The 17536-nt window shown below is 36.5% G+C and overlaps 1 protein-coding gene across 2 annotated transcripts in view; it reads left to right on the plus strand.

The window, feature by feature from the left end:
- SLC17A6 (solute carrier family 17 member 6) overlaps positions 1-10229 on the plus strand; it is a 31738-nt gene extending 21509 nt beyond the window's left edge. For both annotated transcript variants that reach the window (XM_075712523.1, XM_075712524.1), the window contains 8 exons: positions 929-1016; positions 1118-1204; positions 2142-2284; positions 4710-4859; positions 7030-7162; positions 7879-7989; positions 9416-9543; positions 9897-10229. In XM_075712523.1, coding sequence (XP_075568638.1) covers positions 929-1016; positions 1118-1204; positions 2142-2284; positions 4710-4859; positions 7030-7162; positions 7879-7989; positions 9416-9543; positions 9897-10229 — 1173 coding nt within the window. The remainder of the gene's footprint in view (positions 1-928; positions 1017-1117; positions 1205-2141; positions 2285-4709; positions 4860-7029; positions 7163-7878; positions 7990-9415; positions 9544-9896) is intronic.
- The last annotated feature ends 7307 nt before the right edge of the window (positions 10230-17536 follow it).

The raw sequence follows: 17536 nt of genomic DNA on the forward strand, positions 1-17536 counted from the left end.
GATCTTCTTTCAAGCCAGAATAATGTATTTTACAGCCTTTTTTGTATATTGAGACTGATAATCTCAACATTTATGATAATCTCAACATTTGCCAACAGTTATGAATTTTTTCTACTTCTTGCATAGTAAATAAAACATCAAATTAGGAGAAAAGTGACTATACAACTCTACATACATCATCATAATTTTTAAGCATTAATTTTGTGAAAAATTAATGTATATTTCATATTAAATTTTCTAAAATTTCAACACTGCAAGATGCCATGATTTCTGTGTAGTTTTCCTATCATTGTTAAAGGCTGGTTTTGAAAAAAGACCTAAAAATAACTGGTTTAAAATCAAACCAACTAATACCAGCCAATTATTTGCTTTAAGTGCTCAAGAAAGTTCATTAAAGACAAAGGTAGTGAAAAACTTATCTCTTAACATTATATTTTTAAGCTCTTACTGATCTGATTTTCTAGTTTTAGAGCAGTGGAACAGTAATCTGTATTTCCTAAATTATACTTTAAATGTTAAATCAAAAAATGGTAGAAGGCCACCAAAACTGAGGGTTGGAGAAATGAGCCCAGCATTAGAAAGACTCCAGAGGGTCTGTGTTTTCATCCTTCCTTTGACTCTGTGCATTAAGATTCTCTCTTTCTAATGCTTTGCAATTCTTTCCTGGAAGGGGGAGGGGGAGCAAAAGGAAATAATTATGGTTTTTATCTGTTTCATAAGGCCTCTTTAATGATCTGGTGATACACAAAACTCATTTCAACTTTAATAGAAATTGAAGGTTTTCTATGGCTGTACTCAGACTTGACAATAGAAATGCAAAGCATTCTCAAGTTCTTGTTTGTAGCAATTAAAAAAAAAAAATCATGCAAAGACAATGAACTGAGTGATTGATGACCATTAGCTAACTTGTGGCACACCCATTCCCCAGGGGGTCACCTACCCTGCCTGCCACGGTATTTGGAGCAAGTGGGCCCCCCCATTAGAAAGAAGTAGGTTAGCAACCACTTCCTTCTGTGGTAAGTAGCTTTCCATTTTTCTCTTTCTTTCATTAGTAACGTAAAAGTATTTTGAGACTGATTTTTTCTCCCTTTTCATCCACACATGTCTTGTTTTGTAGGTTCCTATGCAGGAGCTGTTATTGCAATGCCTTTAGCTGGAATTCTAGTGCAATACACTGGGTGGTCTTCTGTGTTCTATGTGTATGGTATGCATTTTTGCTCACCTCACTCCAGTATTCTATGACCTTACTCTACCCTTTCTAAAAATGTAAAAGCTAATGTTAAGAGGCCAAAAAAAAAAAAAGAGAAGTGGGTCTGTAAAGCTAAAAATACAGTCTAGAGAAAAGGACAATGAAAGAACAGCATTTAAAGGAGAGAGTAGGAAAGCAACATTATTAAATAAGAAGAGAAGCTAGTTCATGGTGAAAGCTTCATCACTTCTAGTACAAGTAGTGCAAACTGCTATGCAGATCTATAGAATCTCAGATCATGAAATGCTGCTTTTTCATTTATACAACTGTAAGTTTAGAGTACCTGCCCTAAGATGTCCTGATTTTTATCTGAAGACCTACATAGAATCATAGAATCATAGATAACTTCATTCACACTAGTTGTGCTACCTTAACTTACACTAATGGAAAAAAAGGTCCCAGAGGAGTTTATTCTGCAGTGTAAAATGTATGCAATAGCATAAATAAATAAAGCATAAATTTATAGCAATTTAATAAATTACTCAGAAAGTGCATTGCTATGTTGAAAACAACGCCACAATCTTGTATTTTGCAGGTAAAAATTTTAGTTGTCAAACAACAGTGGCTTAAAGCAGAATGGAACTTCATTTACAGTCTGGTGAAATTAAATGGAAACTGTTTCATAGCATTGCATTGTACAAATTGATGTTAAAATATCAGTGAATATTCACAGTGAAATCATTCTGTAAATGAAACAAACAGGACTTCACTGTGGTCCAGCTCTGCATGTATTTTGCACAAATATTGTTTGCAGGATCTGACTCTGTTCGAATGACTCAGTAGAAGAGCAGTAAAAACAATTGCCATTTAAATTTGTTATAATTATTCACAGATTTTTCCTTGTTTGCTGCTTTATGTGCATCTTTTTAAAGTCTTTCTTTCCATTCCAAAGGGAGCTTTGGTATAGTCTGGTACATGTTTTGGCTTTTGGTTTCATATGAGAGTCCTGCAAAGCATCCTACGATCACAGATGAAGAAAGGAGATACATAGAAGAAAGCATTGGAGAGAGTGCCAACCTCCTAGGTGCAATGGAAGTAAGAATATTATGCATACATTTGTTTCCTGTGAGATAGTAATAAAACCAAAAAGCCCAAATGGAAAAAAAAAAATTAAATATCCTTCTTCTTTAAGACAGAAAAGCATGTTTCAAACAATTGAATTTTTTGGGGGGATGGGGAGATCTGAAATCTGCTGATGGATTTCTGAGTGGATATTTCTTCAGCACAAAGAGAATCATAGAATAGTTTGGGTTGGAAGGGACCTTTAGAGGTCCAACCCCCCTGCCATGAGCAGGGACATCTTCAACTAGATCAGGTTGCTCAAAGCCCTGTCCAGCCTGACCTTGAATGTTTCCAGCAATGGGGCATCTACAACCTCCCTGGGCAACCTGTTCCAGTGTCTCACCACCCTCATTGTAAAAAATTTCTTCTATATATCTAGTCTAAATCTACCCTCTTTTAGTTTAAAACCATTACCCCTTGTCCTACCACAACAGGCCCTGCTAAAAAGTTTGTCCTCCTCTTATAAGGCCCCTTAAAGTATTGAAAGTCCACAATAAGGTCTCCAGTTCTTCTAGCAGATCACTCATGGAATTTATGCCTCTTTTTCTACTCCAAAATATTAAAAAAACCCTACAGCTACAGTTGAAATTGCAGCTTTATTGAGACTTTCATGGTACCTTGAGTTCAAGTGCTTAATTTTCTTCCTATATAATCCCTTCTGGAAGCTCTTCCTCTTCCTCAAAGTAAACTGGAGGAAAAGCACTACTCAGTGTCTCTTGACAGTTCTCAGAACATTAGGAAAAAAGCAAATCCTGACTATTCTAGGTTTCATTTGCAAGAAAGACTGTAAGTTGCAGCACAGCATGCTAGGAGACCCACAGGAACATTCCCCGTTATCATGGTAACTTTGCTGGAAACATGCTATCAAGCCTCTCATAATCTGACTTAGTTCTGTACTGGATTAGTTCTCAAGAACTCCTAAAAAACCAGCTATGAACTCAGAGAATTTTCCAGCCACTTAATAATCCTATCATGCTAAATAATAATTTTGTTATTTTTCTAACTGTTGAAAAGCTTTAAAGAAACTATCACCTTGCTTACTAACTCAAGAAAGCAAAAAAATGTTGATTCTTAAGCCTCACTTCACCTGCTCAAATTTTTACACCATCCATTCCCAGTAGACCCTCACTACCGCTCTTAATTATGCTTTCTAATGGGTCAGAACATTGGGTCTTGATTGAACTCAGGAATTAACTATTTTTCTCTTAGTAAATAACTTTGATCCAGATTAAATAGGGAACTGGAAATATTACAGAGTCATTTCTTTGATAGCTGACATTTTTAGGTGTTCTTGAGGGAGTGCTTGGGTAGATAGTCAATAGCATTCAGCAGTGTTCATCGTTTCTTATACGTATAAGTCCTTTTGAAAATCTGATGTGAAATGAAATTCAAACAATGTCCATAGAATTCTAACTTGGGCTGGATAATTTCTGTCTGTTTTTTATTGTTGCTTTTTAATTAAACAGTTTTTTGAAGTGATTAGTTTGTATCAATAGTTCAGTTGCTTCTAAAATATTTAGGCTCAAATTCTTCCCATAGTATGAAGTTAGTTTTTCTGGCTGGCTTCTCATTAAGTAAGACACACTTAATCCTTAGCTGTAACTTAAGTGTAATTTAATAGGTATACAAGCTATTGCATATATCCATCTATGGGCTGTTTTTCTTTGAAGAAAAGCCAGTATTCAAATCAACAGCAGACTAAATTCAGCCTGAAACCTTGCTGAAGCGATTTTCAAACACTCATCTGGGTCTGGATCCTGTATTTGGATCAACACAGATGGGCAGAACCCTGGGCTCATGGAGAGGTGCTGGGACTCAGCAGGATTGTAGTTCTGTCCATCTGTCATTTTTTTTTTCATTATGCAATTAATTTTAAAAATACAATAAAACAAACAAAAAATATATTGACCAAGCAGTTTCAGATGAGGCTTGATAAAGAATTATTCAGAACGATGGGATTAAGATTTAAACGCTAAAGTACATACTTAAAATAGATCTGGATGAAATTGTGTACTTATAGTGTAAAACCTGACTGTTGCCTTAGATACAGCAACATTGTCTTTTAAAGACATATTATTATTTTGGACTTAATATGTTCATGTTTACACAATTGAGATAATGGCACTTGTACATGAGTGTTGTGGTACAGCTAAGTATCGCTGAGTTTCTCCACTTGTGTATTTTGCAGTAATTTTTACTTGCTTATGTTTTTAAATTAAATCTTGATCATCCAAATGTGGATGCATTTAAGATAATTGAAGTCACTGGAATTCAGATACATAAAGCTGTACATATATGAGCTTGTTGGAGTACAGGTAAAAATAACGGGTAGGAAAAGGGAAGATAGATAGTTGGTAATCATCAAAGTGGTGACTGGATCCCCCTTTCTATGTTTCAGAAATACAAAACTCCATGGAGGAAATTTTTTACATCTATGCCAGTCTATGCAATAATTGTTGCAAACTTCTGTAGAAGCTGGACTTTTTACTTGCTGCTTATTAGTCAGCCTGCTTACTTTGAGGAAGTGTTTGGATTTGAAATAAGCAAGGTATGTGAAAATAATGTAAAGCTTTTATCTTAGCTAAGCAAATATCAGAGCTACATTTGTGGTATTTATTAGGAGGAGGAAAGAAAAGTGTTCTGCGTCTTTTTCATGGGTTTACAAGTCTTAAATCTTATCCCTCCCAGCTACTGTTCCCTTGACCAGCACATATGAGTGAAGTCACAACAATGCCAAAGGATTGGATAGGGGAAGGTGAAAGCAGGGTGAGATTTAGTGATGATCTGCTTGGGGCCATATTGCAAAAAGACCTTCAGTTAAGTGCTTGAAACCAGATCATGCATGGTATTAGACAGGTATCGAAAGAGCCATTACACTTCTGTCCCTGACACCCCAGGGGATGCAGAATCCCACCGAAGCTGTAAAGAAAGCATTGACAAGTGGTTCCATTTTTTCCAGGTACATTTTATAAAGCAGGACCACCTAGTTTTAGGAAGGATAGTACAATTTATCACCTTTCTATATCCCCCTTTAATCTGGTGAGAACTGCTCCCCCTTTTTCACTTAGGAAGCGAGAGAGATGGTGGCAAAATATGAGACATAGGGATGATCTAAGGTTCCACATAATTCATATGAATTTTGGATCAGACCTGTAATGAAAATATGAATACATGCAAACAAGCCTTCAGAGTGTATAGTAAGCTTTCTACTAATACAGATTTCCTTCTTGTGAAAGTGATGGGGGCTTGTGTTTTTGAGAGACCTATATTCTTTTGATGGTGTTCCATGAGGTATTGTCACCCTAAATTGTGGTGTGACAGATGAGTAGCTTCCAAAGTGTTGCTGTATTATGGAGTACTGTCAAAATTACGTAATGCTGTCCTGCATTTAAAGATGGGCTTCCCTCTTTAGCTGGAGTTATTTTAAGAAGCTTTGCTATGCTTGAAACATAATCTGTTATGCATGCAATAAGAATGGTCACATCCTATAGAATTAATCAGACCATTTTGTTCCAGAAGATTTTTCTTAGAGTGTATTCAGAGAAATGCGGAGCTTTGTAAACAATGACAGCAAAGTCAGTTTTCACCTGCAGTGGCTATGGATGCTCGTAAGTGAATAGTTATCATTTAGTCAGGAACACCTCAAAGCAGGAACTGCAATACCGTAGTCATCTCATAGTTAATAACTGGCTTACTGGGAGAAACATCTATTAGCATGAAGCTAGCTGTCACAACGCAGTTGCCAAATATATAAACTGCAGCGAAATACACAATTTCACAACTTTAATTGAAGAGTAGAGAAAACTTGCTCTCTTTTTGTTCTCATGGAGTCCGTCTGCATGCCAATGTAACTCAAGTCAGACATCAGGCCAGCTGATACACTGTTCAGACAGGAATTGTGCAAAAACCACCGTGCTTAAGCACTTTTTCAGATATACACAATAATCAGAATTCCCTAGTAGAACAAAATGCCGTACGTACTAAACCAAACTATCTGCAAGGCAGTTACGTTGACAGGAGTTAGCCGGTGGCAGTTCATGCCATGCTCTCATGGCTACCCTGCTTTGAAGGAATGGTCTTCAAATATTTTATTATATCGGAGCAGTTGTCACAAAATTACTAGGTCTTACTTTGCTAGCATGTTCAGCATTTTGTATTGTCAATGGATGTTTAGTATGTTATCTTTCACTACATACAGAGTTTCTCAGACATATCTTTTGCCCACGTGAAATTTGAAACTAGAGGGATGGTCAGAAATCAAAGGCAAATGGCCATTGCGCATGTGAGGATGATCCGCAGGGAATCTGTCTAGACATGTTAGGTTTACTGGGCAATGCTATGCCAAACACACCACCAACAGAAATGTAGCAATTCAGTTCTACACATTTGATCATAAATCTTCTGAAAAGAAAGGGCAGAAGGACTATAAGTCAGGGGGAAAAAAAGCCATTAGCTTAAATATATACTGTGAAAACAATCTATAAACAAAAAGTGTCACGGCATCAGAGGTTCTTGAAAACTCTGGCTGTCCTTCATAAAATACAGTGACAACTTAAGGTCACCAGTTTCTTTCATTTAATAAACCAAGTGAAGATTTTTAGTTTTAATGCAGCCTGAAATTGAAGAGAAACAATTAATTAGTTGCTGAATGCTTCAGAAAATGAAGAATCAATATTTTCTTATGGTTTATACTCTGCTACTTCTAATGATCATTTTAGGTGGGTATCTTATCTGCTGTGCCGCATTTAGTGATGACAATTATTGTTCCTATTGGGGGACAAATTGCAGACTTTTTAAGAAGCAGGCAGATTCTTTCAACCACTACTGTGAGAAAGATAATGAACTGTGGAGGTAAGTCTTCCTATTTTATTAAAAAGCTTCTTGTACAGATTCAATGTCCATATAGTCTGCTGTATACAGTAAACAAATAAACTGCATGGTTTTACGTACTTATGAAACAATACTTTGTGCATTTTTTGTCTATTACAGATGTGGTTGCTAAAGAAAAGTAAACACAGTTCTTCCTATTCCCAGTTTCAATATAGACGTTTGGTATTTGAAAAAGCATTTAGGCTGTTAAAGAAACAGATGAGCTTAGGGGGTAATTTGCCTACCTTTAGTTACTCACTGAATCTTAGTTCCTCATCTAAACACCCTCTGTACCAAGAGACCCCAGAGAACTACCTGAGATTAGATATCTGACTTCCAAGAGGTTAAAGTCACACGAGTTGAGTCCTGGCTGTGATAAGGGCTGCACAACTCATAAGCAGGTTAAGTGTATATTCCCATTAGGGTTGGCTGGAAGGACCTAACCAAATCACAGGTATTTCTTTTCATCTTAAAACTGACAGGAGGTAATAATAAATTAGCGTACAAAGAATAAAATAAGGATTATTTGAGATAGCAAGAACATGTGTTTTTTAGGGATGAAATAAATACCTGACTATATTCTACTCCGAGGTAATGTTTTGCCTCTGTCTTCCTATGAAATGTTACCGTATCATAAGGTCTGCAATATTTGAGAGGGAATTAAATCTGATGCCTGGCTTTCTTTATGATTTCCCCAGGTTTTGGTATGGAAGCAACTCTTCTTCTCGTGGTGGGATATTCTCACAGTAAAGGAGTGGCTATTTCATTCTTAGTGCTTGCTGTAGGCTTTAGTGGATTTGCCATATCTGGTGAGATTATATTACTGTTATTAGTAAATTATATTATCTTAAGAGATAGAATATGTTATTTGGTTTTTATTCATTGACAGTAATTTAAACAAACCTCAGGATTCCAAATGACATTATTTATGATCATTGCAAAGGAAAGTACAATCAGTGCCACATCTTCTATATTAGATTATTTTTGTTGAAATACTTCAATCTTTTCCATATTCATTGCAGAAAATCAGACTCTCTTTTCAGTGAGGTGCTAATGTACACCATAGATTTTTCTTGAAATCAAACCTGTAACACAAATGGACTGATATTATACAATGATACCTAAATTTACATGTCTTTGTTTAAATATAGTCCTTGTACTATTTTTTTCCACTGTATATTAGTTAACGCTTTGTTAGTGTTGCATTTTTTTATTACTTTGGGGCCTAACTACTAGCAATCTTTTTTTTCTGATTTAAAATTCAGCTCTTCTGCTTTCCTGCTGATATATCACCCCTTTGCCTTTGCCTTTGCCTTTCCCAGACACAAGTCACCTGGCCTTCCCTTGTTTTCCCACTGTGATCTTTGTATCCTCTCCCATGCTGGTTCCTTATGTCTAAAACAGGCTCTCTTTTCTTTTGTGCCAAACATTTAAACTCTGCTAAATCAAATCTGTCCTTAATCCCACGTATTCTGCAAGGTATCATGCCTGTTTTGCACAACTTGAAAAGTGTATTGCACTTTCTCAAACAGTTGTCCATGTCATACTGCCTGCCTTTTCCCTTTTATTACCTTTCTCTATCCAAAGAATTGCTTTCTGCTTTCACTTACTTAAGTGCTTATTTTGGGGACAACGAGTTCAGTCACTTCAGAGAAGCATGCATTTTTTATAATATTATTTAAATAGTTACTGCATAAATTGGACCAGAATTAAGCTGCTGGAAATGCAAGAGGACAAACAAATATTTATAAAAATAATTAATAAACCCTTTATACATCTGTCTTTTTACTCCCTTCATTTTACCACTCAAGAACAGAAGGGAACTCCCTTCTGCTGGTCTATGTGACAAAAAGAAAAATGTGGGCAAACGAAAGTGGTACAAGCTGGAAGAAGAAATGACATGTTATTTACCACATGAAATAGTCATGAATGACACTGTGAAAGTATGAACTTTCTCCCTATCTTCTGGGTTCTCTCCTCCACACAGTCACTACTGGGATTTTTTTTTTTTTTAAATCTGCAATTTTGGGAAGAAAATACATTTGGTATCATTTTATAATATATTTTTAAAAGAAAATGAAAACCCAGAGTCTCTCTAGCCTTTTAGAGAAAAAGAAATGCAATTAAACAGCCCAAATATGTCATAGTAAAATTGTCAAGCGATAGCATTACTTTTCAGAACTGAAGTAATGCTCTGCTTTTTGGTATGAATGTTTGCTGACCTTTGTATTGCAGGATTCAATGTCAACCATTTAGACATTGCCCCAAGGTATGCCAGCATTTTAATGGGGATTTCTAATGGAGTCGGGACCTTGTCTGGAATGGTTTGCCCTATAATTGTCGGAGCAATGACAAAGAACAAGGTAAATGGCAATACGGTTTTCAAATCTTCCAGTTTAATACCACTAGTTTCAAGAAAAAGAGCTTTCCATAGTACAACCTGCCAGAATATCCATATTAGAGTCTGACACCTCTAGGGGATTGCATCCGGGAACTTGTAAATTTGAAGCATGCTTCACTATATGTTCACTAGGTCAATGCTTTTGTAAGCTAATGAATAGTGATTTTCCAAAGGAAGAAATAACTAGAAACTAGACACTTAAATGTTTTAGTTGTGCTGACTGTCACTGCCTCAATCCCTAATTTAAATCTTTCAGCTCAGAAGAGGTAGGTAAGTCTGTGCACTGGTCTGATCTAGCAAATTTCTTCTTTACAGACACGTGAAGAGTGGCAGTATGTCTTCCTCATTGCTGCTTTAGTTCATTATGGAGGTGTTATATTCTATGGCATATTTGCTTCAGGAGAGAAACAACCCTGGGCAGACCCTGAACAGACAAGTGAAGAGAAATGTGGCTTTATTCATGAAGATGAACTTGCTGAAGAGACAGGGGACATTACTCAGAATTATGTAAATTATGGTACCACCAAGTCTTATGGTGCTACAACCCAGGTCAACGGCGGCTGGCCTAATGGTTGGGAGAAAAAAGAGGAATTTGTACAAGAGGAAGTACAAGACTCATACAACTACAAGGAAGGAGATTATTCATAACAAACCTAAATATTGGGTATATTTTGTAGTGTTTGTGATTAAATTCATTGTGATTGTTTGCACACAGAAATAAAATGTGGTATAAACATGTAAACACATATCAAACAGGAAGGTCTTACTGTAAAAAAAATCCATTAAAGTGCAATCTGTATGAGTTGTGACATGTCATCACTTTCATTAGGTTATATTTGTTCTATAAACATTAGAGTTTTAAGGGTTTACTGGTCAAAACTATAGAGGCAATTAGATACTTACAGTATACAAGAGCTAAAACTCGTAACTAAGGATTAAAGCACAACTAAGCAACCAAGTTGACACATCTAATGCTCTTTTTAGCAAGCCAAAATTACTTGACCATTAAAAATGCACTTATATATTTGTTACACTGTATTGAAAGAGATTGTGTTAAATACACACGTTTACTCAGTGCAATGTAGGAATTGTGTGTTTAGTCTAAGACAAGACCTTTCTTAAAGAAGAAAGGTTGAGTCCTAGGCATTTACAGAGGATTGATCCAGTTCCTTTCATGGTAATTGTATCAAGCCTAAAGAACAAATAGGGCATATTGTATGTTTATTGTGATTACATGCTGCAGGCTACTCTGTGATGAATAAAGGAATTATTTAGGAGTTTTATACTGAATGTTCGGGCACAAATTTTTATTTCTATTCTTTACAGAATCTTATGAAATTATAGGCATTGTCATGTTCCTCCCTGTATTTATCAACTAATATAAAAACAATATATAATGTTAAGTCTGACTTTTCATGCAGACTGTCAAATCCCTTTATCAAAAAACAAGCTTTATTATTCTTTTCTTTGCAGTATACTCCAACTTTGTACTGGTGTCTTTAGAGAGAGAGAAAAAAACAATATAACCTAGAAAAAGATATAGTCTTCTACAAAATTCCAAAGAGAAATTTACTATGAGCAAGTAGCCCTATGAAAAAGGATGTATTTGTTTTGCAGAATATTTTGAATCCAATAGAAGAAACAGAGAATAATTTAACCCTTATTCTTCCCTTAATAGCTTTCATATTTTTACACATCGTGCCACAGTTGTATACATAGATATAAGTTTATTGAAGATACTGTAATTATAGAAAATGTTCCTATTTTAGAAATCCCTGAAATAAAAAATGTATTTGTCTTTCGATTAAACCTAATAATAATGGACACTGAATATGAGTAACATAAACTCACAATAAACCAAAGTGGCAAATAACTAGTGTTGGGTTGAAAGAAGCCAACAAGCATCACGCTTGTCTTTTTAGCATAACTCAACAGTGACTGCAACCTTAGTGTACCAAGCAATAAGTGCAATGCATTCTGAAGTGCATAATCTTCTAGACTATATATTAACCTTCATTTAGCTTGTTGTATATATTTGGGGTTGTTGGGATTAAACCAAACTGAACCAAACTGACGTTAGCAACACCAGACCACTTCTTAATACTCTAAAATGACAACAATGATCCATTTCTTAATTCAATCAAATGATTATTATTGTATGTAATAATCCATTCTGGATTCTTGGTCTGTTCATTGTATTGTGCTAGTGATTGGAAACCCTGCTACCGCAATATACAACTTGAGGATTGTTTCTTCTCCTTTTTTTTAATGCAAATCATACCTTGACCTTAAGAAAAAAATATTTTGCTTTGTGCCTCAAAGTGATGTAAAATGTGACCATAGCTTTTGCTGTGTTTAATGAAAAAGATGTGGACTGTGTCACTTTTGTTGCTGCAAAAAGTGTTAATAAAATGCTCTATTTATCCTTTTATATAAAAAAGGACCATTGTAGTTTCTTGTCATTTTTTTAGATGCACTTTTATATAGAAGACTAAAATTATAGTCACTGCAGAGCAAATTCTGCTATCGACATGGAGATAATGTCTTACGTCCTGGCTGGGAGGTGTGCTGAATACCCAGTATCCTGCATTGCCTCCTCTCTCCTCCGGCCATGCACAGAGGTGTGGTGGGAGAGGCACCTAACTCTATATTGCTGTTCCTCCTCTCATGAAGATGGCTGGAGTAGGCATGGAAGAGAAAAGAGCAGGACGATCAATGTGCCAGCCAATGCAGTGAAACTGGGAAAGACAGGCTAATCTGTGTTAGCTAAAGAGCTGGCATGGATCAGCATTTTCTAAAGAAAATGAAAAGCATCACAGACTGCTGTTCTTGGGACTTGTTTCCTTCCTTCTGCAACAAGACTCCCTAACTGAAACATAACGTTACTTTCCATCCATCTTTGGATAGACCCTAGAGGAATCAGTAAATTCAACAAATCCTATATTAAAAGTATAATTACTATATATAGTATAGTATATACTATATACTATAGTATATATAGTATAATTACTTACTATTAAAAGTAAGTCTTTTTCTAACAACATTTTTTCTCTTCAATAATTTTCTTGCACCAAGCAGAAGAATGTAGAAACACCAAACTGAACAAAAGGCTGCAAAACACTAGACAGCACAGTAATGGGCCCAGTGTTTCTCACCAATAGACTAGTTGTCATGAGATGCTGAGTCAGGTAACACACAAAGTTACTGCTAATTGTTTTGATGGACTGGTGTGATGGTGCCCTGGAAAGTTCCTGAAAGATTCAAAAGTGGGATAAATAGGGGCTGTAAAAGTACGGTTGTATTTATCATGGTAAGTGGACAGCTCAGAAAATGAAAACTAATTAACAAAACCAAAATCAATTCTTTTTCAGTCTAATCTTACAGGTTCTCTATTTTTCAAAATTGTTTCACTAATTTTCTTTCATTAAATACAGGTTGGGTTTTTTTGTTTTTTTTTTTTTTTTCTTATTAGCTTGACACCCTTTAATTACTTAGAACAAAGGAGAGACTTTAATCCAGGCATCAGACCTTGCACTGTTCGGCCATGCACAACTCAGTGGGAACTCAACCATTGCCTTTAAATGCTACACCACTCTAAGATCCTCCACAATGCTCTTCCTAGCTCTCTGCTTCTGCTTTGACTCCTTTACTTCCTCCTTAAATGGCAATGCAGAGGAATCCATTCTTCTGGGAAGGAAAAGAAGCATGACAGGCTTTAAGATTTTTACTTCTTCACAGACTCCTATTCACAGAAAAATACAGGAACCAATTTTCAGGAACATGACTGAGAAAGAAGAAGGGGAAATGGAGAAAATAATTGGGCTCTTGCAAAGGATCATTAACTGAAGACAAGCAGCAACAGCTGAATCTCTTTTAGGGAAAAGGAGAGTTGAGGAGATGTGACCCTTCATCTAAATTCCTGTATTTCTTCTCAGTAAATATGTTTATGTTTCTCCCTTGTTATTTCATTTTTATAAACTAGCATTGCTAAAATATACCTCTTCAGCCTCTTCTGAACTGTGCCCTTCCTGCCCAGAGATTTCTCTTCTGCACTCAGGTTCAAAGACTAGTTCTGCAGACGCGTTGCACTTGTACGGCGCAGTGTTCCTCTTCTGGAACTCTTAGCAGCTCAAATCATCCCTGTTAATCAGTCAGACTGTGTTCGCAGTCACTTGATCATTTTGTCTTGTCACCTATTTCTGTTCTGTTCCCCTATCTGGTACTCTCTGCTCACTTGCCATGTTGAAAAAAGGGAAAGGAATTGTTACTCACACTTTTATTTATCAGTTAGTTACCTTTTCAGTGAAGAACAATAAGTAAAAGGAAGGGGCAGAATCCAGGGTCCATTAAAATAATTAGAAAAGCTTTGAGTTTAGATGGGCTAGAATATCACCTCAAATGTTCACCTTTATGTCTTCAAATGATTTCATATAGATAGTATCACTCAACCAGTGACAATTTTTTAAATATTTGAATCTGCATTGGTCAGATCCCTTCTGTTAACAGATACTCTTTGTTGCAGAGATAAAGCTATCATAAAGTGCTCTTTGCTTTCAGAAGTGATCATGAAATTCAATGGACCAAATTTCATAAAAACACTTTTCTATGGGGGAAAAGAAAGCCTCAAGGTAAAGGTTGAATAACAGTGATAAAAGAATATCTGCAAATATGAATGAAGTCCTCTTTCAGCATGAAGCTAGGAATAGGAATGAATGTGGAAGTCAGAATAAATGTCACAGTTCAAAGCTGTACCATTCGAAAGATAACAGCACAGTCTTAGTTGTTGCCTCTGAAAGATGAAATGTTTTGTTCCTTTCAAGATAAGCTGTGAAGGAGTTTGAAGGCTAGTCTAAGTCTAGATTAACTACTTAACAGCAGCTGCTTTTGTACTTATTTTGAATTTGTCTGTGTTTTTTGCTTGAATAATTTTCATCGCACTGGGAGATTTAAGAGTAAATAAGCAAAGGACCTAGAACTACAGTCAGATATTTTAATTAGATATCTAAGTATATCCTCTCTGATCCAGCTAATGTGTCTGATGTTGCTATTCTAGCTTTGCTTCACAGTTTTTCACTCTGTTGTAACCCGAAGCACAGCAAAGAATGAAATATATTATACATTTACATATGTACAACTACTGAAGCCTGTGTACTTAGTTATACAGAGATCAAGTTCTTAGACAGTATCTTCCATGTTTGAGAATTAATGTTACAAAATGATTGTTGGCAAATGCCTCCTTGGTAAGGCTTTTAACATTAGAAACATATAAACCTTGTAATTTTTGCTTTAGGTGAAGCCACGTTCTCTCAAATGCCATGGGTGAGGCATTAAAAATCAATACAAAATAAGATTTTGAGTGACAGTCCAACCTCTGGCAGACTCTTATCTATAAGAAAGTAAGTAGAGAATAAGTATGAAAGGCAGGTGTAATGTCAAACATAAAATATATGGAAACATTAGAAATTACAGGAAATAAAGTGTTGTAGGAAATTCAAGGAAAAGCCTATAGAAGAGCTGCCAGATTTCTTCACTTTTGCTCATGGCAGTAGTGAGAAGAAAAAAAACTGAACATGAAGTCCTAAATATCTGGTCCACCCTATCCTGAGTCTAAGGTATGATCAAAAGTTGGCTCAGAAGCTGATGACCGTGTTCTGGCTGCACCCTACCTTGTCCTAACATTGTTTCTAACACATTTCTCCGTCAGGGCCATGAGGGCATGTATAGACCTTAATTGCCCTGAGCATCCTGCCCTGGGACCCCCACTTGCACCCCTGCCCCTGACTCAGGAGCCCCATTTCAGCTCAGGCTTGGACTTCCCTGTCTCTGGTCTGTCTCCTGAATAGAAGTTGGACCTATGTTGTGTCCTTGCCCCCGGTCCTGCCTCCGGCTCACCTTGTGTTGCTCCTGAGAGGGCTCTCTGGATGGACCCTGGACCTGATTCATTCCTTGCTCTCTCTGAGACCGTCGGTGGAGCTAGCACCCTGCTCTGCCCACGCTGCTCAGACCCTGTGGGACTGCACCCTGGCCAATAACAGCAGAGCCAGCAGCTGGGTCACCCTTGGCTTGTGGCTCATTTCCTTAGTAAGCTGCCTTTCCGGCTCCCTGCTGGACCCTTTCCATGTTGTGCTGGTGATAGTCCAAGGAGACCTGCTAAACTTCACCCTATGAAAGTGCATATGGTCAATTCACAGTCCTGAAATTAAGCACCATTGTCAGTCCCTGAGAAGCAGAAGGGTGCTTAATGATCCCATCATTGTCTTCTTAAAATACAGTGAAACATAGTGATGTGTCGGGCAGGATATTTAACCTATCAGAGCATACTGCTTCATTAGTAGCAGGTTTTAGATTCCTACTTGAAGTCTGTCTTTCCCACAGATGTACTCTGCCATCATGGATATACTCATGGTGACAGTTTCCTTTTCCAGGAGGAGCTGTGTTTCCTTTGTCAGTGTGTGTCTTGATGGAACTGAGTCAAATTTTCATCCTTGCACCCACCACAGGCTTTCTTCACTGTGAAGAGGAAGCTGCTATTACTATCCTCAGTCCTTCTGCTGGAGATGATCAGCATTTACTTGTACTTTAACTAGCTTTTCAAAACTGATATATCTTTACACTATTTCTGGCTGGGCACTGCTGCATAATGGCATACTGTCTGCTCACAACAGTATGCAAGCAAATGATGTTCTTGATCTTTGCACTACCAAGGTCAGCAGTTAAAACTGATGGTTTGCAAAACTGGTGATCAAGGCATTATAAAGAGCAACGCAACCTTGTACGACTGACAAGCAGTCGATGACAAGGTGCTGCTTGTACCCTGAGGATCAAATGGCAGGTTCTGTGCACAAAGAATAGTGAATAAGATGGGCATTTGACATGGACAAACAGTACAGCTATATATTAAGTAGTATGAATTCATCCACATCTACTCTGACTGTGAGACCTTGAACACTCAATATATAATTTATACATGTGCAAATTTATTTCCTCTACTGCTTTTATTTCAGAAAATACAGAGATTACACATGCCATTAGCAACCTAACAAAGTAAACTGGTTAAGTTAATCAGCAACAGGAAGAATTTTATTTCGAATGGTGAACTTACATGAGAAAGATAGCAGCCATCCACAAAAAAGATGGTTATTAAAATTAATCCAGTTGTAAAACTTCACTTAAAATTTGACATGAACCACGTTAGAGTATTTCTCTAGGTTTATATATACATACACATACATGTATATACAATATGCACATATATACGTACATAATATACAGATATTTGGAGCAGTAATAGGAGAGAAATCTTAGTGTACACAGAAAGATTTTAATTCTCTTTTGACCCGATCAAAATCCTAATGCATCCTCAGCAAGTTCAAATAGCACTTACATAAGTCTCCTCTCAAAACCATTACAATCTACAATAAACATGGACATCAGCCACAAGTAACAAAAATTTTAAATCGTACATAACAAGTTTCATTGGTTTTGTTCTCTCTGAGAAGATCTTGAAGTCCAATAGCTTGAGGAAACTTTAGAACAGCAACCTAAAAAAGGTCTGTAAAATTGGATGGGGGTATTGGCAGGAAATACTTGGTGTTATATTGCTTATCTTGACCTTCTACCATTACATTTTTCATGTCACAAATGTATACTATTATTTATTTTCCCTATAGCAGGAACTTAGTATTTTGTACTTACTTAAGTCAATATAATTAAGGTTCATAATATTTCTAGAGGTACAAATAGCCTAATAATATTCCCCAATTTAAGGGATCTCCTTGAATTCAGAATGTACTTTTTCAGAGCATCTCTGTTCTCTCTTGAAAAATAAATGTGAAAAAGAGCTTTCCTTGAAGAATGGAATTTCTTTCACTTATTCAAACAGTTGCACTCCTCTTGTTCCTCCTGCCAGGGTTTTCAAGCTTCCAGTGCATCACACTTACTGAGAAATCTGAACT

The sequence above is a fragment of the Pelecanus crispus genome, chromosome 6, assembly GCF_030463565.1.
Source record: "Pelecanus crispus isolate bPelCri1 chromosome 6, bPelCri1.pri, whole genome shotgun sequence".
Lineage (NCBI taxonomy): Eukaryota > Metazoa > Chordata > Aves > Pelecaniformes > Pelecanidae > Pelecanus > Pelecanus crispus.